Source organism: Hippopotamus amphibius, chromosome 8, assembly GCF_030028045.1.
Source record: "Hippopotamus amphibius kiboko isolate mHipAmp2 chromosome 8, mHipAmp2.hap2, whole genome shotgun sequence".
NCBI classification, from domain to species: domain Eukaryota; kingdom Metazoa; phylum Chordata; class Mammalia; order Artiodactyla; family Hippopotamidae; genus Hippopotamus; species Hippopotamus amphibius.
This window is the reverse complement of record NC_080193.1, coordinates 113,485,359-113,510,105: the sequence shown is the minus strand read 5'-3', so window position 1 is coordinate 113,510,105 and position 24,747 is coordinate 113,485,359. Positions and strand designations below refer to the sequence as shown.

Genomic DNA, 24,747 nt, shown 5'->3' with positions numbered 1-24,747 from the left:
CCCCTTTGTTTCTGTAAGGAATATGATTCTAAACCCTCTTCCCCTACTGGGTCTTGTTATGCCTGTCATCTCTTAGAGCACCATATTTCTCTCACTATTGTTAGGCTCTTTTATGTATGTTCTTGGATTTTCACATCTTGGACACTGAAGTTTGTAAATAAGAGAAATAGAATGCAAAGGAAACATTTGAGTTGGAGGTAGAGACTTGAGATTTTAAAGCATGCAGGAGTTTTTTTTTTTTTTTTTTTTTCTTAAAGTCATGGAGGTAGTTGAGAGGCTAGGGCCACGTCAAGAACTCTGGAGAATAGAAACCTTTGAAGGGGTAGGGAGTAGTGGAGGAGATAGCAAAAGAGAGTGAGGAGGAATGATAGAGGCAGAGGAGAAACAAGAAAGTATGATAGCATGGAAGCCAGATGGGGAGAATTTTTAAAATATGGAAATAGTTAAAAGCATCAAATTCAAGAGAGAAAAAAGCCAAGTCAATTTAAGACTGAAGGGAGCCCTCTAAATTTGACAATGACTTGGTAAGAGAATTTTAGTGTGTAGTAAGGTGGAGGATAAGGTCGGGGAGAGTTCATGGGATGTGAAGAAGTAAAGACAAAGGTTATAAATTTCTTTCAAGATGCATGGCAATGAGCAAAGTAAGAGGAATAAGGCAGAGGGAGAAGCAAATAAAAGATGAAAGGTGGATCTTTCCATTGAATACTGCCTGGGTGCACACAAGGTACTAGAGCTAAAGTCAAAGACCACGTGGCTAATGGCCTCTGTGATTTTGAAGGGAACTAAGTAGTAGATCTCACTCCTCTGGAACGGACAGTTGGTGTGCATCTCCCCAGAAGAAGAATCTCTGAAAGACCTAGCACCTGTAGACACATTCCATGTACATAAAGGTTTATTCTCCCAGGTTCTAGTGTCTAGTGGGACATTAATGATTCTGGGAATGCAGAGAAAGAGCTGGAATGAAAGCTGTGCTGGATGAGAGGTTGTTGTAGGTGAAGGAGTATGGTTGGTGTAAGCACCCTGTCATTGCACTGTAAGGGATCCAGTCATATCAATGCAACAGGATCTCATAGTGGAATTGCTTCTCTAGTTTCTGACTAATGCATAGCATTTGGTTATCAGTATTGGCGAATTATAGATGGATGGATTTGAATTCGCAGACTTTCAAAACCAGCATAAGCTTGTTTCCCAGACCCAGCCAGCATGGAGTCAAAGTGAAAACCACAAGTGGAGTAATAGCATTTTCCTGGCTCCTGAGCCAATTACCAGTGAACCTTCAGTTCCCTATTAAATCCACCCCCACACAGTTATTCCTAGAACCCTTGTATGCCCATGGATTAGCACTCTTGGCTACTATGGCATATTTTTGGTCTTTCCGACCTGGGATGCCTGTAATGATCCACTGTTGGGACCCAAAAGCCTACTAGTTCCCAAGAAGGCAACTCAGTACTGATGCCATGTTGTCTCTGACACTGCTGCTCTTGGTTATAAAGCTGGTGTCACCCCTTGGCTGACTCCTCCTTATGCCTGGTAGATAGCACACATCAACTGTGAGACATGCCGAAGCCAATTCAGTGACATAGATAAGTTTGTTCCCAATTTCATTGGTTTCAAAGAAGTGCTGCCTTGAGCCCCTCACAATATGGTGCAAAAACAGCTCTTTCTGTCATTTTGCTTACAGTTGTTTCTTTCTATGTAGGGATCATTCTGTGTTGGTGCTGGACCAGAGAATAATCTGAATGATTGAAAACATACCATCGCAAAATCTCCCCTCCTCTTTGCTTTTAGGGGCACTGTCATTGGGCTGAGCTCTGTATTGTGATATTCTCTTTCCTCAGAATGATTTACCTCCTAGGAGACTCACAGTCCCTAATGAAAATAGGATCAGCTACACTGGCCCTGTGTCCTGCTTGGAAAAGAGTCCTAGATTCGTATTCGGCTCAGGTTGTGTTTTTCCACCATACAGAACCAAAAATAGGGGCCACAGTCAGTTACCCAGGATTTTGGCAGTCCATGAAAGTAGAAGAACTCATGAATTATTAAGGTGTCGATGACTGGCGCGTATAGATGCATTGATACGGATACTAAGATGTCCTGTTTGGGGGAGCGCATACCAGCATCAGGATGCTGTTGTGGGTGTCAGGAGGCAGGTCAGAAATCGGCTTAACGTGACAATGTCGTGTCAGGGAGGTGTGGTGTGAGAGGGTCCTACTGCTGTCCCTAAGCTTGTTGCCGATGCCCAGACAGAAGACTGTGGAGGGACTTATTTTAAAAGTGAGGTTCTGCTAAAGCCCCTGTTGATGCCTGCACTTAAAGTTTTGAGTAAGAACAGTGGTGTGTCACTAGGCAGGACTTGGAGGAGGGCCTCCCTCATAGTGCTGGTCATCTGGGTTTTCCGTGCTTCCAATAGTCATCTCTGTGTGGGCCAGTGTTGGCCTAATGCGCAGGTTGTGTATCTGACTTTGGGGGGGGGGGGTGTCACAGAATTCTGAGGTCTGAGACTTTTTCAGGGTATGGTGATCTTCAACACCGGTTGCTTCTCCAGTTTCTAGGGCAGGACAGCTCCCTGCTGGTCCGGATGCTTGACTTGTATTGGATGATTAAACTGAATTTCTAAAAGAAATCAGCCTACCTTCCCTTGGTATTTGTTAAATTTGTAAGTTTGTTTCATTGCTTGAGTGGTGACCTGAGAGTAGTACATCACTGAGTACCAGGGCTCCACATGTGGTCAGCAGCTTCTGATTCCATAGCAATGTACCACAGCCAGAGCCAGCTCCCTGGAGAAGTACATGAAAAGACAGAGGCTTCTGTCACGGGGATTCTCTTGGAGCAGGATGATATAGAGCTGGGCCAGCCAAAGACTAAAGGACATCCTCGGTGTGATCCTTCATGGCTACATCTATGGTGACAGTCTTGTGGGATTTGGGGTATCTGTTTATGGGGTCCATTCTTATCCGTGTGTATAATACCAAGGAAGGCTAAGCTGTTTTCTTCCAGAAGTTTAGTTTAGTTTAATCATCCAGTGCAAATCAGGCATCCAGGTGTGATCCATGCAGCTCCCTAAGGCCCATTCGTCTATCACCACTGTGATTTGAAAGCCTTCCAATCTGAGTAGGATTCAGAATATCTGCTCCTCAATTTCAGAAGCTGGAGTTTAGTAAGTGAGGCAAGTTCCCATTGATGAAGGTGGACAAAGGGACAAGTCCACCACCTGGCCTGGCACTATACCTGAGAGGTGTGGGTTAAGAGGCCTTTAGCGTATATTCTCGTGGTCTGGTTTCCTTTGGGGGGAAGAAGATGGTGAATATGAAGAATGACAGCCTCAAATAAACGCTAACAGGTCCTCAAACATGCCTCCATCTATGATCTATGCAGAGGTCTATTGTATTCGGAAAACTGAGACTGAAGTAAAGGACAAAGAAGAGAGGGTATTAGCCCCTGATCAGTTCATGGTAGAGTGTTTCCCTAAGATCTTCCTTCAACTGATCCCTGGGGCCCAGCGATTTCCCCTCACCCTCTGAGCAAAGAGTTTCCTTAGCATAGACAGTCACTGACTCACTTCCCTGGAAATTAGTACAATGGAGAAAACGTCTCAGCATCCTTCGGTGAACTAATATCCCTGTCAAGAATACTGTTTTTACAGCAATCAGTAGTTGTCTTTAGAGGAGAAACCCAGGGAACATTAGGAGGCTTCCCACTGGCAGCAGTAGGGTCAGCAGCGGAGACACTCACCACTGAAACCTGGGTATGGGGGAATGTACCTTGTGGGCAGAAGTGGAGGAAGGTCACTGTTTTCTTTTACCTGTGATGATAAGCAACCCCAGGGGAGAGAGCCACTCAACACGTTGCCACTTTTTCATTCCAGAGTGAGAGGAACTGGGCCTAGTGCCTACCTATGACTCAAGGACCTGGTGGGTTGGGGTTTCTCTAGTCCACTCTGCAGTGAGTAAAAGTCGAGTCATTACCCAAAGCATCATTCCAAATCAGACTCATAGTACACTCTTGAGAAAGCAAAGGTAGACAGAACTGGATTAAAAGAATTAATAAGTAAATTTGTAAGAGGAGATGAAGCGGATGGTTAGAAGTTAAACCTGGAAATCCTTCAGCCAGAGTTAGGAGTTTCAGTGACTTTTAGGTTGTGCCCCTAGTCAGTGGCATAGGAAGGACAGAGTCAATTAAAAAGACCAATATGGAGAAGATACTTGTTATAAAAGACCTGATTACTAACAGTTGATAACCATGTCATTAAAATATTTGCAATCAAGGACAGTTTAAACTATATTTTGTATTTGTTATAGAAAATTATAATTGTTATATAAAAAGTTTCACCAGCATAGAAAAACAGTAGCAAGTAACTTCCAAGTCAATTTTTTTCCTTTATTTTTTTAATAGCTACTACGTGATCAGTTTTGAACTTGAAACTTTCTATCAGCAACTATATAAGACACAGTGGTGGGGAACCATAAATGAAATAGTGAACACTCTGAGACTGAAAAGACTTCCACTGACGGATGCTCAATTACATGAACAATTTAAGAAAAAATTTGGTTTCAAAAAAGCCATGAAATGCAAGGTATTTCAGTGATTACCACATAGTTTAGTGTAAGAAACTATAAATAAATATGTCTCAAATTTTTATCATAGGGATAAATAATAGGTTAAATAAAGTCTTCATTGTGCAATTAAGATTCCATATTTTAGTAGCTGAAAATCTCTACAATTCTGGATTACAAATTTCTGGCCAGGTTACAGAACAACCTGTTTATGAATGGAATTGTGATTAATCTTAATACGGCTAATATCTATTGAGTGCTTATTTTGTATGCCAGGCACTGCTATAAATTCTTTCAACAAACTCTTTCAAGACACTACTACTATTGTTATCGATCCTATTTTACAAATGAGAAATTTGATGTGCAGTGAGTTAAGCTTCCCAAATCACACAGCTAGTAAATTTCAGAGTCAGGCTTCAGTCGTGGGGACTAAATCTAAGGAGCAAACCTGGCATCCTGAATCAAATCTCTGTATCTGCTTCAATATGCCTTGACTTACAGCTTTTGGAACTGATAAATTAAGTGGTGAGCTCACCAATTTCAAGGGATACATTGGCATTTACTTAACCATTTATTTGTTTTAATGTCTACGAGTTTTAAGCTTTGATAAACTATTTGTTTAATTTAAAAATATTGAGTAGTCAGAACATCTAAGAGTGTAACATTTTCACCTCTCTACTTTGAGACATAGGGCAAAGAAGACAAACTGTATTCCTACAGTTTTATATTTCAAGTCTCTAGACTTGAATTAGATTGTTCTTAAATCAGAGAAGGAATTCAATGTCCATTTGTTTTTCAAATATTTCAGGAAGTTATTTGTTTCCATTGTCTCCAGAGAAGAGAGATCTGCACCTTCTCCCTTAAAAAAAGGCAGGAAAAAAAAAAACTTCCCCCAAATATTCTTTAAAGTTCTCAATGTTTCTTTATAGTTCTGACAACTTCATTGCCCAGTGAGACACTTTCACATGGATCTTGTGAAAATTCTACTGTATTTGAGCACCAGTCATGTGATTATATTAGTATATTTCATTGTCCTTTTTTCCCTTTAACTAAACTTTAGGTGTATTTTGAAAAAACTAATTCTGGCCTTCCTAATAATTTTAGAGTATCCCATTTGGTATGAAGTCTGCTGTTGAAAGAGGATTATCTGCTGTTTTCCATACATTTAGCCATAAAACCTCAAGCTCGACGATCAATGTTTCAGATGAGGCAGGTTATGCTATTTTCCATCATGCTGCTCTACACAACAGAGTTCCAATCATATGTCAGCTGTGCAATGCCAACTTCAACGTCAACCAGAGACGCTTCATTATACTTAGCCAAGGTATCATAAGGTTTTTAAATCTCAAGATGTTTTTCTTTTACTTACCCCTATTTGGCATTAGGAATGCATGTTGATTTTAGCATAAAGTTAAAATTTTGTATTGGAAGCTAGAGCAGAGTTGAGGTTTTTGTTTCACTTATCTCAGAGCAGCTCCTTTTAGTTTTCTAAGTATCACTTGTTGCTCCCTTATGTAGTAAATGTTATTTATTTGTTTATTGTGTTTCCCTCATTTGAATATAAGCTCCATGAAGGGCAAGGATTTGGTTTACTTTGTTTGCCATGGTATCCTAGTGCCCAGAAGAAAACCTGGCATTGGTGGGTGCTTGAGAAATATTTGCTGAATGAATGGCATGATGGATGAATTCAGGGTAGCATTTGATAATCTCTGACATAATTAATATATAGTGATGCACTGTAGAAATTCTGAGAAAAGAGAGATAAAACAGAGATCCCAGCAGAACATCCATTTCTTATCCCAGGTTCTTAACCAGGTAATAGTTTCTTCACACTACGTAAACTTATGTTTAATAACAGAGAATTCCTCTATAATCCTAATTTTAGGATTAATGACCCCTTGAAGGCTAACCTAGTTTAAAATTTAAAAAGCAAATCTCCTTGATTATTATGTAGACATATATATGTATTTATATGTTCATTGGAATAAATTTAACCAGTATAAAAATAATAAAATTGAAAATGAAAGTGGAAGCCCTCCATAATTGAAGGGGGAAATAAAGTGTTGGGAATGGTTGATGCAACAATATTGGCAATAAAAAATGGAAATTTTATATTTTAACTTGCTGTCTTAAGAGGCTGTGTTAAATTTTTACACCAAAACAAAATGTGCTGCTTTAATTCTATTAACTGATAAATTTCATACTCTATCAGTATAATTAAAATGTTTTGGTATTTAGATGCTTCTGTTAATTAAAATATTCGGTACACAATAAACTTAGTTAAAATAAAGCAAAATTCAGTCCAAATGCAATGAGTGGGGCTTCCTAGGTGGCGCAGTGGTTAAGAATCCGCCTGCCAATGCAGGGGACACAGGTTTGATCCCTGCTCCAGGAAGATCCCACATGCCACGGAGCAACTAAGCCCGTGTGCCAAAAAAAAAACAAAAAAAACAAAAACAAAACAAAACAAAAAAATGCAATGAGTGGCCTGTCGTTTAAAGATGTGCTTTAAGTGTTTTGGGTGTAAAAAAAAAAAAGAACTTTGGTAATTAAAGTCTCTCATTCATCCTGTGACTACATAGTTTTCCATTTGCTGAGAACTGAGCAGAGTTTGAAGTATGGAAAATGCCTATGTGTTATTACTTAACCAATACAAAACTGCCCCCTGTGAGTTCTGGCCAGCCACATGCGAGGCCGGGTTTCTGGGTCTGCTCTGATGCGATGTCAGGTGCATGCCCACGCCTAGGTGGCTTGGCCCCAAATTGCACTCAGTCCTGTTCAATCTAATCCTGTCACCTGCATCTCAACATAGTCATTTTGTTCTCCTTCATATGAGTCAATGTTGACTAATTTAGGAAATTTTGCATATTAATAATCATACTTCTACGTGTATTCCCTTTTGAAACAGAGTCATCAAAACTAGACGTGAAAAAAGAAAGAAATGGTAAGACATAAGTAAAATATTTGGTGCATTTTTAAAAGTTTACTGCATATATTAAAATTTTTCTTATAGTATATAATCTTCAAAATGCTGCCACATGAGAATAACCAAATAATTTTTATATACATTTTAAAGTATACATTTTTTTCTACCCATGACTTTTATTCATATTTTTCTTAAGTTATGGGGGGATGGTTCTCTTTTTTTAACCGTGGAATTTGCAAATTATCTCTACTTACTTTTATAAAATCAGGCCCCAAAGTGGGTTTTATGCCTAAAAAAATAAAAGCGGTTAATATTACTTAGATATGCTGCCATCTAGTGCCAGTAACAATCTATGAGGTCTGAGGAATGAGTCATTCTTGCGAGGTGAGAGGCTTGACCTAAGTATTGTCTATGAAGAAAACAGAAAAAATTTAAAGGATACACCTTCTATATCTATATCTCAAAGGCTATACCTTCACATCCTATATAAGATAATACAAGGAGGGTTTATTTTTAAAGAAACCATTTACAAAGACCTGAATTTTGTAAGGGGAGGGCAATAGTAATTCAAACCAGCCACCTTCCATTGTTGGAAGAACAGCTAACCTGAGATGACCAGAGAAGATACGTATCCTGGCCTCATCCTCCTCCTTCTTCAATCTCCTGCCAGGGCTCCCCATTGGCAGTTACTGACAAGAAGCCAAAGCACAGGGGTTGCAAAATTGGCAGAGGCAGAGAGCAGGAAGTGTAGTAAAGGGATGTGAGTGGGCCTGGATGAGGGAAAGGAGGCTTGTCTACGGGCCCACCTACCCTGTAGGAATTTGCAGCTGAGTAGCAATAGGCTACCTCCTGTGTTATCGCTCTATTTTTTTTTCTTGTTCTTTTCTAAATATTACTTATGGCTACTTTGTATAATATTATTTATTTGTTTATTGTGGCTCCCTCAATTGAATATAAAGTCCATAAAGAGCAAGGATTTGGTCTGCTCTGCCATAGTATCCTAGTGCCCAGAAGAAAGCCTGGCACGAGTAGGTGGTCGGGAATAGTTATTGAGTGAATACATGATGGGTGAATGGAGGGTAGCCTTTCACAAAAACTGGCATTATTAATATACAGTGATGTACCACAGAAATTCAGGGAAAAGAGAGCTAAAGATGGCTTTCAGATCCCAATAGAGCATCTGTTCTCTAGACCAGGGTTCTTTCTCTACCCGAGAATAATTTATTCCGATTAAATAAAACCCCTCCAGAATTTCCCTGATTCGAGCATGACGAGGACAGTATGTCTCAGCCGCAACAACTGCTGACACTGTGGGTTTGATAATTCTTTGATGTGGGGGCCGTCCTATACACTATAGAGTGTTTAGTAGCTTCCCTGGCCTCTACCCACCGAATGCCAGTAGCAACTCCCACCCCAGTTTTGGCAACCAGTAGCATCATCAGATGCTGCATGTGTCAAGGGGAGGCACTTTCTCCCACTGTTGTGGGATAAGCTGTCACGTATGTAGGAAGCCCACAGGTATCTTGTTAAATGCAGACGGATTCAGAGGGCCTGGGTGAGAGCCAAGATCCTGCATTTCTGTTCAACATACTTTACAGGAGTAAGAAGAGGGGTGTAAAAATAGTATTTCTGCCCTTGGGTTGTGCTGAAATATCTTTTGAAGGAGGGTAGAGAGGAGAAGGAGAGGGTCAGTAGGGAGGTTAGCATTTTTTAAAGCAAACAAACAAACAAAAAGCCAAACAAACTTCATTTCATTTTTATATGTTTCTCCTGCTGAGAGCAGCTAATTGCCTTTCATTGATTGAAATGAACCAATGGGGTCTATAGTCCTATGATTTAGGTGTCAGTCTTTTGGGGAACGTGTGCTCCTGAACCGTGCCCTTCAACTTGCTTCTCAGTCCCTGCCTGCCCCTTAGGTGGATCAGGATGGCTGAAGGGGGCTGGAATTGGGTACTTCCCTTCCCCCAGGTAGGTTAGTCTCTGATAAAACCTCAGCATGTTAGGCTCTGGTAAAATAGCTTCTCCTGAGGACCGACCAGCCTTGTTAAGAAAAATAGAATGCTTTGGTGTATTTCAAAATGGTTCTTTTCCCCCTTCCCCTGCTGGAAGCACAATGGGATATTTCTCCAATATTAACTGTGAGGACCCAGTCAAGCTCCTGGAGGTAAACCTCACTAAAGCATGGAGTCCCATTATGACTGGGTCCCCTGGAGTTTCTAACTATCAGACGTGTCCACACAGAGCCACCAGCAATTTGTCAATTACAGATCAAATTTTCTGACCCTTCCACTGGTCCCTGTGGAGGTTTCTGCTCTTGGGTTTCTGCTCCAGTAAGTTGTGATTCTCTGTATCTGCCTGTCTATCTCTCTAGTTTTGGGAGCAGCATTTTTGCATGTGACCTCACTCCTCTAATGGATCTGAGAAGAGTTGCTCATTTTTTCAGTTTGTTCAAGTTTTTACTTGCTCTTAGCATGGACTGGGGACTTGTAAGCTCCTTACATGCCAGACCAGAAACTGAAAGACTAAGCAGTAATTTTAAGTAAATAGATTTGGGTCAGATGTTATAGATTATCAAAGACTATGATATAGAGCTTAAACTACTAAGGAGGCCATTGGAATTTTCTGAGTTGAGAGAAAAACAGTGCTTCACTGAGGAAATACCATTTATTTGCCTGAGGAATAAATAAGACTTAGGTAGACCCTAGTCAGAGAAGTGTTGTTTGGGAGAAGGAAGCTTTCAGATAGCAGAAATAGCCCAAGGTGACCCGAAACTTCATCACTCAGATCGAGGAGTTTGAAAATGGAAGGGCACTGTTAGTAATTATGCTGGGGCAACAGGCATAGACCAGTACTTTCCCGGCAACCTGTGCATTTGAGGAGCTAACGAGAGGGCCTGAATGAAGAGAACAAGGTGTGTATGTTGCCTGCCTGCCTTCCTTCCTTCCTTCCTTCCTTCCTTCTGGAGGGGGGATGGTTCAGGTTAAGTTGGAGCCAGTGCATCCATTTCCTATACTCATGATCAGGTGGCCTCAAGAACCCACTAAAGAGTTTTAAACAAGGAGGTAAAAAGATCAGATTTACATTTTGGAAAAGTGGATTGAGAAGGGCAAGAACAAGATGAGGATATCAGCTGGGAGATGATTATGGTTTTGAGTAGCATGGTGATGGCAGTAAAGATTAGGTTCTAGAGATATTTGGACTTGGTGATGGGAACTGGTTATGAAGATGAAATGAGAAGAGTCTTTCAGGTTTCTTGTTTGTAGGACTGGGTGGATGATGATATCCTTCACTGAATTAGGGAGCAATGAAAGAGGCTCAGGTTTGGAGGAAAAAACAGAAGTTCAATTTTGAATATGATAACTTTGAAGCAGTGTGTGGAGATGCCTAGTGAGATGATAGATTTGGAGCTTGGAGAGGAAATCAGATCTGGAGACATAATCCTGGGAGCATCAACTTATGATTATAGATGAAGCCATTGAGAAGATAAAAGTCTTAAGGCTCATTTAGACATCAGGACAATGAAAAGGTCCCAAAGGAGACTACAAATAAGTAGCCAGAGAGGTTGGAGAAAAATAAGAGGGTCTCCTATCAAAAAAAGTCAAGGGAAACCATTTTAAAATTGAAGAAGTATTCAACTTACTGTTGGGAAGATGAGAATTGAAAAACACCCACTGGATTTAGTGACATAAAAGCCTTTTATGAGCATTTTTTTTTCAATTTTATAGAACCTTATCTCCTACTACAAAACATTTGAATAAAATGGGAAATAATTTAAACAAGAAATATTTTATAACACTTATTTGATAAGACTTTTATACATCGACTTTAATTTTTTAAATATTTAATATTTTCAATGTTATTTATTCTTCTTAACTTATAAAGAAGTATTTATTTTTAATGGTCAGACATCCTGAGTTAAATAAAGAAACATAGAATTGCCTGAATTAATCCTTTTAATATTCTTGGAGCTTTTATATCACACAATTCTAAGCTCTGTGGTCAGACATTAATAAGGCATGTTTTTCAGGAATGTTAGACCTTTGACCATTGAAGTAATTGTCCATCCATTCTAGGTCCAACACCTCTACACCTGGCAGCGCAGGCTTGCTCATTAGAAACAACCATCTGTCTACTTTCTTTCAAAGCTGATTACACACTTTCTGAAAAAAGAGGCTGGATGCCAATTCACTTTGCTGCTTTCTATGACAATATCTGCATCATAATTGCTCTCTGTAGGAAGGATCCTAGTTTACTAGAAGCTGAGGCAACAGCTGAGTAAGTTATTAAGCATTTATAAAAATATAAATTTCTGCTTTCACGGCTTGCCCCAAACACTGACACTAGAAGGAATGGTTGTTATGATTGATTTGAAAGGCTATGTCAGGCTTACTCTGCTGTCTTTCTTTTTTTATGGTTTTATAATAGTTTATTGAATGTACCCAAATAAGTAGTCTCCTATTGATGGACACTAGAATTGTTTACTATTTATTTTTTGCTGTTATAATCGAGTGATAAGGATACCTGTGTATATTTATGCAGTTATCAATTTAGGATGAATCCTTGCAAGTGGGGATTATTGGGTCAAAGTATATGGGATTTTTACACGTTAATGTAGATTATCACACTTCCCTCCAAAAAGGTCTTGTCTTTTTTACGTATGCCTGCAAATAATGCACAAGTCCTGATATCCCCACATTTTTGCTAGCAATAGGCTTTTTCAGTCATTTAAATGTTAGCCAATTAGATACATGAAAAATCTTATTGCAACTTTTTTTTATTAACACTAAACATCTTTTCTACTATTTACTGGCACTTGTATTCTTTCATGAATTACTCTATTACTTCCTTCTAGAAAAATGGGCAAAGGATAATTTGGTTCTCTTTCACTTTGCTTTCTTCTTATTTTTTTTTTTTTTTACTATTTTTCCCCTTTTTCCTTTTTTAAAATTAATTAATTTATTTATTTATTATTGGCTGTGTTGAGTCTTCATTGCTGTGTGGGCTTTCTCTAGCTGTCGTGAGCAGGGGCTACTCTTTGCTGCGATGCGCGGCTTCTTATTGGGGTGGCTTCTCTTGTTGCAGAGCCTGGGCTCTTGGCATGCGGGCTTCAGTAGTTGTGGCACATAGGCTCAGTAGTTGTGGCTTGAGGGCTCTAGAGTGTCTGCTATCCTGTCTGGTCACTGTCTTCTTCTCCTACCACTTATCCTTAGAATTTATAAAGATGGGAACTTCTATTAACCTACGCAAAGTTTCTGGAAGAATAAGGAGTAAGCCCTAGGAAGTTTTTCCTAACCTTTTCCCAAAGGTGTGGTTCTACAGATTAGTTTATCAGGTTTAATTGTTGATACTTAGTGTCCTGGAAGAAGCATGAGACAAGGGAGGAGAAAGTTGTCCTAAATTGGACCTTATATAGCCAGGAGGCAGCCTAAGGGCTCCAGACCAAGGTGGATTGACCACGGACAACAGGAGAAATATCTAGTGGTATCCAGAATAGAAAGACATTAAAAAGAAGAAAATAGCTTTGCAATAGGGAAACATCCCAAACAGTGTTCTATTTCACAGTTTAGCTGAGTAGCAACCTTTAGGGTGGAGGAAAAGCTTCTCCTGAGGGTACATTCTTGGCTAGTAATCTGGATACCAGGTTATTGTTTGGTTTAGGCATAGTTTCAGTTACTTCTAGGTCTTCAAATAACTTGTCCATTATTATTCCGTGTAGAAATAAATTCTCCCTAGGTTGGGGCAGAGATATGTGTGGAGAAAGCTTTCAGGAAACCAGGGTCTGGCTAATAGATGCTCTGGCAAACAGATTCCGGAAGGAGCCATGGAATGTGGATACCTGAGTTCAGTTCCTAGTTCTGTCATATTTTGACAGTGTGTCTTTGAGCAGAACGGGGCTAAAAGACTGGGTGGATTGTGAAAGGTTACATAATTGAAGATCAGAGGTCGAAGTAAGAAGCTATTTGTCAACATAAGGAAGAAGCAAAGGATTCATAGAGAAGACAATCACCAAGGTTGAGATCTATGTGGAGCTAATGAGGAGGGTGACCATGTTGGTGTGTATGCACATGGAGCGCAGATGAAGGTACGGCGAGGACCCGAGAGATCAGGACACAGATGGTAGTTAGCATGGGTGCTGAAGTCACTGACAATAGGATGAAGCACATTGGCGAGGCAGCCGATACATGAGCTAGGGTGGTGGAAGAGGACCCAGCTGGCACAGGGCAATGGCAGTGTGGAGCTGGAAAGGGTAATATAATTTGCCAACATATTTTTCAGGTGAGGAAAATGCGAGTGATGTTGTTAGAAGCAGAAGTAATCTTTCTTCCTACCATTGAGTAGGAGAAAGAAAGGAACAGGAAGAGAACACTCTTGTTAGAGCAGAAAAGGGGGAACATGAAGAGATGTTTCCTCATAAAAGATGTTTCCCCTGGGCCCAGGAAAAAGAGGATAGAGGGTAGGCTTGGGGCCAGCTGAATATCGGTAAGAGTTCAAGGACAGGCCACAAGAGAAAGGGGTTTCATGAAGAGAAGGAGGCATGGATATAAGGATGAAAAAAGTAATATTGGAGGCAATGTGATATGGCGAAAGAAGGAAAGGCAACTACGTATTAGGACGGCGCTGGTGAGCACCTTATTCATCCCTTACACCAAAACTGTCAGCTGATTGTTGTTGCTCTCATTCTTTTACAGACAGAAAGTAACCCAGTTTGCTTAAGGTTTCATTGCTAGTCAGTAGATCTGTTAGCTAAGATACAGTTAAAGTTGCCGTGACATAAGCGAGCCCCAAATATCTGTAGTTTATGAAAGATAAATGTTGTTCCTTTTCATGAAGTCTGAGTCGGTGGTCGAGGGCTGGCATAATGGCTTGGCAATATGAGAGACCCAGACCTCCTCTTGTGGCTTCTTTACATGTGGTTTCCATATCCTGGAACCAAATGGCAACTCCTGCTTTCACTGCTATGCCTGCACTCTAGCCATGAGAAGAGAGAGAGAAAAGTAATAGCACACCCCACTTCTCTTCAGGGAGTTGCCCAGGTACTCCTACTAACACCACACAGGCCAGACTCAGTCCTGTGGCCATACCTCCCTACACGAGGAGCTGGGACGTGGGGCGTTTGGCTGGATTGCCGTGCACCCAACCAAAAGATCTACACTATCTAAAAAGCAGACAGTGGGTTTTTGAGAAAAACTGTTAGTTTCTGCCACACTGAGGAAGCTGGGATTTGAGAACTGGGCATGAATTATAAGAATTATAAGCCTCAGTTTCATCATTTGTAAAATGGGCTGATAATACTTGCTTCGCTTTTTCCTTCACTCAAAGAATTGTTGTAGGGGGTCAGTGAGATAGTATGTTCTAAGAACTCTGTACATTATCCACTTCTGAGCAAATTATAAATCATGATAGTTAAGTCAGGAGGGAGGGTAGGGGCAAATCCTAAGGAGAGCCAAGGAAAGGGAGGCAAATCTATTTACATGTGGAATACACAGAAAAATACCATGTACGGAAGAGAAGGTGATGTACAAGTCAGACTTCCTCCAACAGCAGGTTGGAGTTTTATAAAAAAGTAAATTTGACACTATATGTGTGCTCAGTTTTGATGATACATTCCTTGATTTTTAGGAATCAGTGTACTCCGCTGTTACTTGCTGCCACTTCAGGAGCACTGGACACTATTCAGTATCTACTTTCTCTTGGAGCTAACTGGAGAAAAACAGATATTAAAGGAAATAATATAATTCATTTATCAGTGCTAACCTTTCACACAGAGGTTCTCAAGCATATAATAGAGTTAAATATTCCTGAACTCCCAGTTTGGAAAACGTTAGTAGGTGAGTATAGAACACATAATCTCTCTATAAATAAATGTTCTGATCATCATTCAGTTTAATTATTGATACTTATTCTGAAATAAAACAAATAAACTATGCATCATCTTTTGAGTTAAAACCAGAAATACAAATAATACTGAACTATTTTCGTGTGTGTAAAAGTAGTTTTATTTCTAAATTAAAATAGAAGACACATAAGCCTAAAGCTGAAATCATAAGAAAATCTACTTTTTGAATACTCTTCTGCTGTCTTTTGCCATGAAAAATGGGACTTAAAGTAGAAACAAACAAACAAAAAAGGCAAATAATACAAAAAGATCCATTTTCTTGTGAGTTGTCTCTGTACCTAACTCAGGCCCCCAGATCTGCCTCTCAACCCTGATCAGGGCTCCCCATCCCAGCTTGGGGCCAGGGGCAAACCTGCCTCGGTCAGTCTAGCTCTTAATCTCACCTCTTTTGCTGATGCTTTAGTTACAGCGGTGTTTCTGCAGAGCCTGAGAACAGGCTGCAGGCTACATTTGGCCACCAGATAAATTTATTTGGCCCACCCCCTCGATAGCTTGCACATTTAAATTTTGTCAATATTTTTAAACCTGGAGATTTCACCTAAAAAAAAAAAAATCAAGATTTCTGGCTTTGCTTGGAAAAAAAAAATCAGAAATTCTGCTAACACTGGGCCCACATTTCTACATTGCAAAATGGACTGGAACTGAGTTGCAGCTGATCTCTTTAAATGGGGCATACGCTCTCCAGTTCACCACCATCCAGCACTCTGTCATTTATTGATCAAAGTTATTGAGTGCCTCCAATAGGCCAGCCTGGTCCTGGTCTGGCTGAAAGAGTGAAGAAAAAGAGAGTGAATTTCCTGCCATTTCAGAAGGTGTGTGCCAGCATCTGCATTGTCTCCTAACATGGAGGAGGGCAGGCAGTTGGCATTCATCACCATACTTGTACTGTTGTTTCCTTTTGAGTTAAGAAAACAGTGTTGCTCACACCGGCCCCACCTCACTCTTATGTTACAAATATGCTCCTGCGGACATTTGAATAGGAACACCTACTCCAATCCTCCTTTATCTGCCCACTGGAAGGGCAGGAATGTGACACACATTTTCGTATTCTCAGTGATTATTTCAGCATCTGTCATAAAGTATATTCTCAGCAAATAGGAATATAGAAAGATGTAAACTAAGAGTTGATATAATCAAAAATTAAAAGGATAACTTGGAGACTGTGTAGGGGATCTTGGTTCAACTGGGAGAACGTGACCCCAGGTAAGCTTGAACTTCAGTTACCTTGACACCCTCCCATGTCTGACCAAATATAGCTACCCAAGCCATTACTTCCTTGATGCTTTTCTCAATGATCAGTCCACCCCTTCATATGCCACCCAGGATCAGGGCTATCTCAGGACTTAGGTCTGGAAAATAGAATTTGAGAACATACCTGTTGCTGAGCAATGATAAGCAGGAAACGCAGGGTAACAGACTTTGGATCAGACACACCCAAAGATGCACACCAGGTGATCCCAAGATGCCACGACGGGACCACTGTGGTACCAAGAGTTTAATTGGTACAGGTCTCTCCAACACCTGCTGGACGGAAGTCTAGTTACCCTTAATGGCAAAGTTTTAGTGGTAATGACCCAAAGATAATGACTCAGAGCAAAGGAGTACATCCTGAGCATGAGGCAGGCCCCAGTAATGCAGTTCTGAAGATGTGCTGGAGCTGGGACTTCCGGGGCTGCATCAGCACATCAGCTCTGCAAAACTGAGCAAGGTGGGCAGAACCAGGGGCTGCCTCACCTCATCCATTGTGTCCCTAGAAGGCAAGGATGCTCTTCAGGGCACTAGTGAATCAGCTGCATCTACACATATATCCCCTCCCTCCCGCTACTCCTTCCCCCCCTCCCTATCCCAGCCCTCTAAGTCATCACCCATCATCAAGTTGATCTCCCTATGATATGCAGCAGCTTCCCACTAGTTATCTATTTTACATTTGTTAGTGTATATATGTCAGTGCTACTCTCTTACTTCATCCCAGCTTCCCCTTCACCCCCACCCCCACCCTGTGTCCTCAAGTCCGTTCTCTACATCTGCATCTTTATTCTTGCCCTGTCACTGGGTTCATCAGTACCATTTTTTTAGATTCCATATATATGAGTTAGCATACAGTATTTGTTTTTCTCTTTCTGGCTTACATCACTCTGTATGACAGACTCTAGGTCCATCCACCTCACTACAAATAACTCAATTTCATTCCTTTTTATGGCTGAGTAATATTCCATTGTATATATGTGCCACATCTTCTTTATCCATTCATCTGCTGATGAGCATTTAGGTTGCTTCCATGTCCTGGCTATTGTAAATAGTGCTACAGTGAACATTGTGGTACATGTTTCTTTTGGGATTATGAGAACCACTATATTTTGCTGAGTGTATATTGCTTCAATAAAATAAAAACTAAAGCCAAAATGAAACAAATTGGAGAATGAGAACTGATTTTTCTCCCAACAACTTGTTTTAGGATGGGATAAGATATAAATATTTAAGATTTTCAACCTTACTGATTCAAGAAGTCTGAGTAACTGGTTTCAAAACTGGCTCAATACCTGATTTTGGAATTTACTGGGTGCTGAAACGCATTCCAAGTATATCAGCCCAAGAGATAGTGGATAGGGTTTTTGATGTTTATTTGTATGCATATATATCATTATATCTTAGTCTTCTGAGGGGGAACTAAGAAGACTATCCTGTTACATTTGAAATGCAGTAGTAGGACGTTCTGACCCCTAACAGTAATAGCGTAGTAGGCACAAAAAATTCTTGACAGCCACTCCTTCCTACAGCTGTTGTTAGGAAGTCCCGGTAATGACATGAACACAACATGTCATAAGCATCTGGCCACTGCCTCTTTGCTTTGTGCCCTATAATAGTTCTCTCTCGCCACACTACACATTTCCACTATGAGTAAAAGAAGAATGAGAGTTTATTAGAACTCTCCAAGATTAGCTCTTGGAGTGGAACCTGAATTTTAAAAGAGAGTGCCATGGAGTGAACTAGCTAGGTAGGAGTTAGGACCAGATTTGTTATTATAGTGGCTGGATAAAAAGGGATGAGCAAAGATATTTCTATGTGGTTTTGCTTGAACCAGAGACATTAATTAGAATCATGTATATTTGTATTATTTCCTATCTAGAGTATAAGTTCATTCAAGATTTTTTTAGAGTATCTTCTTCATACTCAGGAATTGTGTAAAGCTTCATATATGATTTAATGGATATTAAAATTTTTTTGACAGTAATGTAGTTTACTTTGCCATCCTTGAAAACCCATATTCAAATTTTATTCAACAACCAATATCAGGCAAGAGAGAGGTTTACTATTTTCCAAGTGAATCTGAACCATGTGGCCAGCCAGTCCATGTCATTCAGATCAAAGATAGGAATTTCAGGATTTTTAAATACTAATTATATAGACTGTAAACTTCAAAGATCATGGGTGTTCAATCCTTTTAAGCACCTCACATGCACAGAGGAGAATTTAATGAATGCAGTTGGTGGTGATGTTGGTGATCTCAACTCATGGCTTCGCTCGGCCTATACAGAAGCAGAATCCATCATTCCATTACCTCTTGTGACATTACAACGTGTATTTTTTTTATTGAATACTTACCAGAAATGTTGCAGTGCGAAAGCTATAAACGAAGGATGATGGCCGTCATGTCCTTAGAAGTAATCTGCTTAGCAAATGATGAATACTGGAAATGTATTTTGGATGCAGGTGATGTAAAATCTATTAACTCTCTTTTGCTTATGCTATTTTATGTAGAGATATATTCAGTCAATCACTTTAAAATGTATTTTTAATTGTGAAGAAAACTTTTTAGTTGATGGTATGTTTCTATGTTTCTTTTTTCTAAGATCATTTCCTTTGCTGGTAAACCTTATATTTTATATTTCAAGTAGAAGCAGCACAGGATCAAAAAACTACATAAATCTCATTTCTCTAAAAGTTGGCCAACTTAAAAATTAAATTACTTCACCATCCTACCCTTATGTTTATTTTCACTTAAAAATTATCCCTATTCTGTATTTGTGCACTTTATAAAAATAGCAGTTACAGTGTCAGGCGTGGGTTTGTAACTAGCTCTGCATTTAGAATTTAGGCTAATTGCTTACTCTCTCCACGCCTAATTTCCTCATTAATAAAATAGTTACCACCTCACAGAACTGTTTTGAGAACAGCACTTCCATTATAACCTTCTGAAATAATGGAAATACTCTATCTACACTATCCTTTATGGTAGCTATTACTCTAATGTGAATACTGGGCACAAATGAGATGCTTCATAAATATTTGTTGAGTGAATAAATGAATGAATGAAAAAAATATTATAGGTAGTCCCCTAATATGTTCCTAAAAACATGTACAAAAAGCTCTTTGTCCAAAAAAGTGAACCACTGATAAGTAAGTCATGATGAAGATTTCATTTAAGGTAGCTAAATACATACATACATCCCTGATTGTACCCATTATATTTCCAGCCTGTCATGTGTGCTCTTTAATGTTTTTCCTTCACATTAAGTGAAGTAACCTAAAGTAACAAGCATCCAACTGAAACCATATTTTCTGTTTTCACCATGCCCAATGATTTCCATCTTTGAACCAATGGTGATTAATGAGGCTAAGACGGCTTTTTACTAGATTCAGCACTTTTCATTTTTTAGTTGCTTGTATAAAATATGGGTTAAATATAATAAAATGCTCAAATAATTGAACAAACCACTGCCACACAACATTGATGCAATAACCAAGACTGAATTCTACCATGTGGTAGCTCAAATAATTTATTTATCAATGATCTTAAGCCAAAATTCAGTGTTTCAAAGGTGGCTTAGTTTTTCCAATACGAGATGTATGATTGTGTACTGTGTGAAAATCAATGTGTAAACAATGAGAGCTGCTTATACTATAGACAAGATGGAAAAGCACATTTATGTAGTTTCAAATGGTAATTTTATAAATATTTTATAAAATTACTTGCTAATTGTTTATATAGCAATACCCATAAACATTATTTAAATCTTATCATGATAAATTGACTATGAATAGTTACAAACAATTCATGCTTTTTCTTGATCTCTTCATTGCAGGCACCATTCCTGCTTTAATCAATCTATTAAAAGGTTCCAAAATAAAATTACAGTGCAAAGCAGTTGGGTTATTGAGTAATATCTCAACCTATGCAAGGATAGTGCATGCTCTTGTAGAAGCAGGAGCCATTCCAGCTTTGATCAACCTGCTGGTTTCTGATGAACCCGAACTACACTCTCGGTGTGCTGTCATCCTATATGATATTGCTCAACTTGAAAACAAGGATGTTATTGCCAAATATGTAAGCTCTTTTAATAGAACATCGTTTTGACTGAGTAATTCTCTCATATAGAAGCTAGAAAGGTACATACCCGTTTCACTATGCAGTGGCCCTTATAAATTCTCAGGGATGAACTCCAGTCTCAACGAAGATGGCAAAGAGCAAACCTGCCACAATTCTATGAGCACCACAATTAAACAAGAGCAAGACAGTACTAGAGAAAGCACAGCAAAGGGTGGTCTATTTCCCCTGTTCCAAAGTCTCACAAGGCAACAGAGTGGGCCCAGGGAGATCATACCTGCACATTGGGTTTGTGTCAAATCTCAGGAACCTTGAGCTTAAGAAACCTATCACTTTGGTAGCAACCAATAAGCAAGCCTATTCTTTGTCTGGTGGTAGACATTACCACACCTTTCAAGAATAATAGCAGGATGAGCCAAGATCCAGTGAGTGATAAACTGAACAGCATTAGGATATGAGCAAAAGTTGTACTTGCACATGTACCACTTCTAGAGCCCACATCATGGGGTAATGGCATTATTATGAGAAAAACCACAGGCAAATGAAGCGAACAGTAATGCAAGGAAGAGACACAATAAAATCTTGCTAGCTCCAATTTGGCAAAGGCTGGAGATGAGTTCATGTTACATAAGGAGGTGGTATCAGCTAGGATAGCCTAGATGATATTGTGGTAATAACTTCCAAATATCAATGCTAAAAACAAAGATTTTTTTCTCAGTCAAAAAAAAAGAAAAAAGAAAAAAAAGAATGATAGCTACATAAAAATCCCCAAAAATGGCCCAGGTGAAAGAGCTATTACAATCTTGATATACTCCCAATACTGGTAGGAGTGCGAGATGCCAAGGGAAAACTGTTTCTCAGCAAAAATATCTAGTAAAACTATCACCTGGGACAACATGGAAGACAAGCCAACTGCCTATTTAGCTCTGGGGGATGTGGTTGCTTCTTGTTGTTTATGAGAAGATGTTAAAAGAAATACTATCATGTTGTCTATTTCCATTCTGCCTCATTTATTTGTGTCCCAGAAAGAATCAGAAGAAAAAAATCTTTTTTGTGAACACCAAGCAATCTTTGCCATGTTATATTTCTTCAAATAAATGCCACCTTATTATGTCTATTAATATTTTAGGTAAGATCTTTTTGAGATAGTTATAAGTAAAGTTATTTTTATAGTTTTTGTCAGGTGATGCTTCTTCATTATGTATTGAGTCATTTAGCATTATAAAATATACCCTTTTTGTCAAGTGTAATACTTTTGCCCCAAATTCTATGTTGTCCAAAATTAGATTTGTGATCTTTGTTTTTCTTTTGTGCTCTCGTGTTTAATTTGGCTTTGCCCATCCTTTTCTTTTTAACTTTTTGGAGTCATTTTATTTCTTGCTGGTTAGTTTGTTATTAATCATTTGGAAAATATATTAGAAATTTGCCCCTCCCCCAGGTCCACAACCAGAGTTAGTCAGTCAGTTAGTCTTATTCCTTTAGACCTTATAATCTCCAGTGATTCTGATCACCCAGAGTTAGGATAAATGTGTCCCTTGTATGCAGTATATTTAGGGTTGCTTTGTCATTCACTTTTTACGGATTATAACTCATTTACATTTATTGATGTGACATGTTTAAACTTAGTTTTGGCATATTTTGTTATTATTTTTGGTATTTTAAAAATCTTCTACTATATGAGCAGTGTTTTCTTTCTCTTTTTTTCCTTATCTTTAAAATCCAGGACTTACACATAAGTGTTAGTTACCTACTTTTCCTGGGGCTTGGTGTGACTTTTCAACATGTACATTCATCTTCTTTCATTTTCAAAATGTTTTCTTGAATTCATATCTTTAAATATTTTTTCTGCATTATTCTTTCAGTTAATTCATGAACGAGTACTTTTTGAGGATTTATTATATGGAAATACACTTCTAGATGCTAGAGTTACAGCAGTGAACAAAACAGACAAAATCCCAGCCTTCATGGAGTTTTTATTCTAGTTGGGGGTAACAAGACAATAAAGAAAATAAACAAAATATAGTATATTTGATGAGAATAGTTGTTAAGGGGGAAAATAAAGCAGGGAAAGGGAAGAGGGAGAGCTTGGTGAAAAGTATTTCACTAAGAAGCTGGTATTTGAAAGGGGAAGAAGGGTGGAGGAAGGATGGATTGGGAGTTTGGGATTAGCAGATGTAAACTATTATATGTAGAATGGATAAACAACAAAGTCCTACTGTATAGCACACTGAACTATATTCAATATCCTGTGATAAAGTATCATGGAAAAGAATATGAATAAAAGAATATATATGTGTGTGTGTGTGTGTAACTGAATCACTGTGCTATACAGCAGAAATTAACAAAACATTGTAAATCAACTATACTTCAATAAAATAAATTTCAAATAAGAAGTTGGCATTTGAGTACAAAGCTAAAATAGATGAGGAAGTGTGCCCTGTTTTTCTGTTGGGAAGGGCATTCTAGGCAGAGGAAACAAATGCAAAGTAAATAAAGTGAGAGTATGCTTGGAATTTTCAAGGAATAGCAAGTTAGCAAAAGTAGTTGAAGAAAGAGAAATAGGTGACACTCTTAGCTGGGTAATGATGAACCACATCATGCAGGACCACATGGATAATTGTTAGACAACCTGGCTTTTACTCTGTGTATGTTAAGCCATTGAGTAATTTTGTTCTGGGAAGTTCCATGAAGATACTTTTATCACTCTACCTCCTGTGTTGAAACAGGTGGGCAAGAATGGATGCAGCAAGACTAATTAAGAAGCTATACGGTAATCCAGGTGACAGAGAGTGGTGTCTTGAGCCAGGGTGGTAATAGTGGAAATGGTAAGAAGTCATCACATTCTGTATTATTTTTCTGAAAGTTGAGTCACCAGAAACTATGAGAAAGCTGAAAGATCTGGAGGGACCTCAAAGGAGACTAAGAAGGAATGGCCAGTGAGGTAGGAGGAAACCTAAGGAAACTGTTGTCCTTTCAGCCAATTGGGAAACATGTTCAAAGAGGAGAAGAATATCAGTAGTGTCAAATGCTGTTGTAAGATGAAAGTCAAAAATTGACTGTTGAATTTATTGATCACTGGATTAACTAATCACTTCTCTTTGGGAATACCAATTATTTGTGTATTGTATCATTTTCCAGTTTTATACAGCTATCATTTTCTCTCTAGTCCTTTTCCATTCACTGTTTGATTTTATTTCATTTCCCCCCCTCAATCCTATCCTCCTTGTCTCTTGTTATGTTTCTTTGGCCTTGTTTATTTTAGATTACAGTTTGGCTTTTATATCTCGCCACATCTTTCCTAAGCTTTTCCAGCTCTTATTTCACCACCCCTTGTCTCAAAAAATCTTCCCTGAGCACTGGTGTTTCTCCTGTACACCCTTGTTTTACAGAGGTGATTGCCTAACTGATTTTTTTCATTGATAACAATGTACCATTTTCAGTTAAAGTTTTTCATCTACTTTGTGGCATATTTTTCCTATGAGCTTTCTTTATTTGTCATAAGTTTTTCCTATTTTTTTCCTTATATTTGGACAGATCCTGTTCTCGTTCCTTTTTCATCATTACTCACTTTGAATGAGGCAAGCTCTTTCTGGTCTAGCTATTTGCAGGAAATACATGCGGGAAAGGGCCCAGATCCATGTTCTAGGTTAGCAAGAGTATGACCTATGCTACAGGGTTGTATGCATGGGTCCTTTCAGCTTCACTTTCCCTTAGCCAACAGGGACTGGTGGATAGTACCCATAAAATAGATTCTATTTCTCCACAGTACAAAAGTCTATCTCTTCCTTTTTATCTCACCAATAAGACTGCTTGTTCCAAACATCCTATTGGTATCATTCTTTATGCATCCTTGCCTTCCTTAATTTTTGAAGCTTCCTGACAGATTGGTCCAGGAAAGATCCTGCTGCCATCCTCCATACCCGTTCCTATTGTTCCAGACAGGGAATTGTGTGTATGTGTGTGTGTGTGTGTGTGTGTGTGTGTGTGTGTGTGTGTGTGTGTGTAGAGCCACTTGCTTTGGAAAACTGTGCTCTGCCAGTATTTC

The 24,747-nt window shown here is 39.0% G+C and overlaps 1 protein-coding gene across 1 annotated transcript in view; it reads left to right on the top strand.

Annotated features, from left to right (window-relative positions):
- ANKAR (ankyrin and armadillo repeat containing) overlaps window positions 1-24,747 on the top strand; it is a 67,535-nt gene that overhangs the window by 17,210 nt on the left and 25,578 nt on the right. The window contains exons 5-10 of the mRNA XM_057744412.1: window positions 4,393-4,573; window positions 5,658-5,877; window positions 11,553-11,754; window positions 15,100-15,308; window positions 18,983-19,087; window positions 20,461-20,702. Of these exons, the coding sequence (XP_057600395.1) occupies window positions 4,393-4,573; window positions 5,658-5,877; window positions 11,553-11,754; window positions 15,100-15,308; window positions 18,983-19,087; window positions 20,461-20,702 (1,159 nt within the window). The remainder of the gene's footprint in view (window positions 1-4,392; window positions 4,574-5,657; window positions 5,878-11,552; window positions 11,755-15,099; window positions 15,309-18,982; window positions 19,088-20,460; window positions 20,703-24,747) is intronic.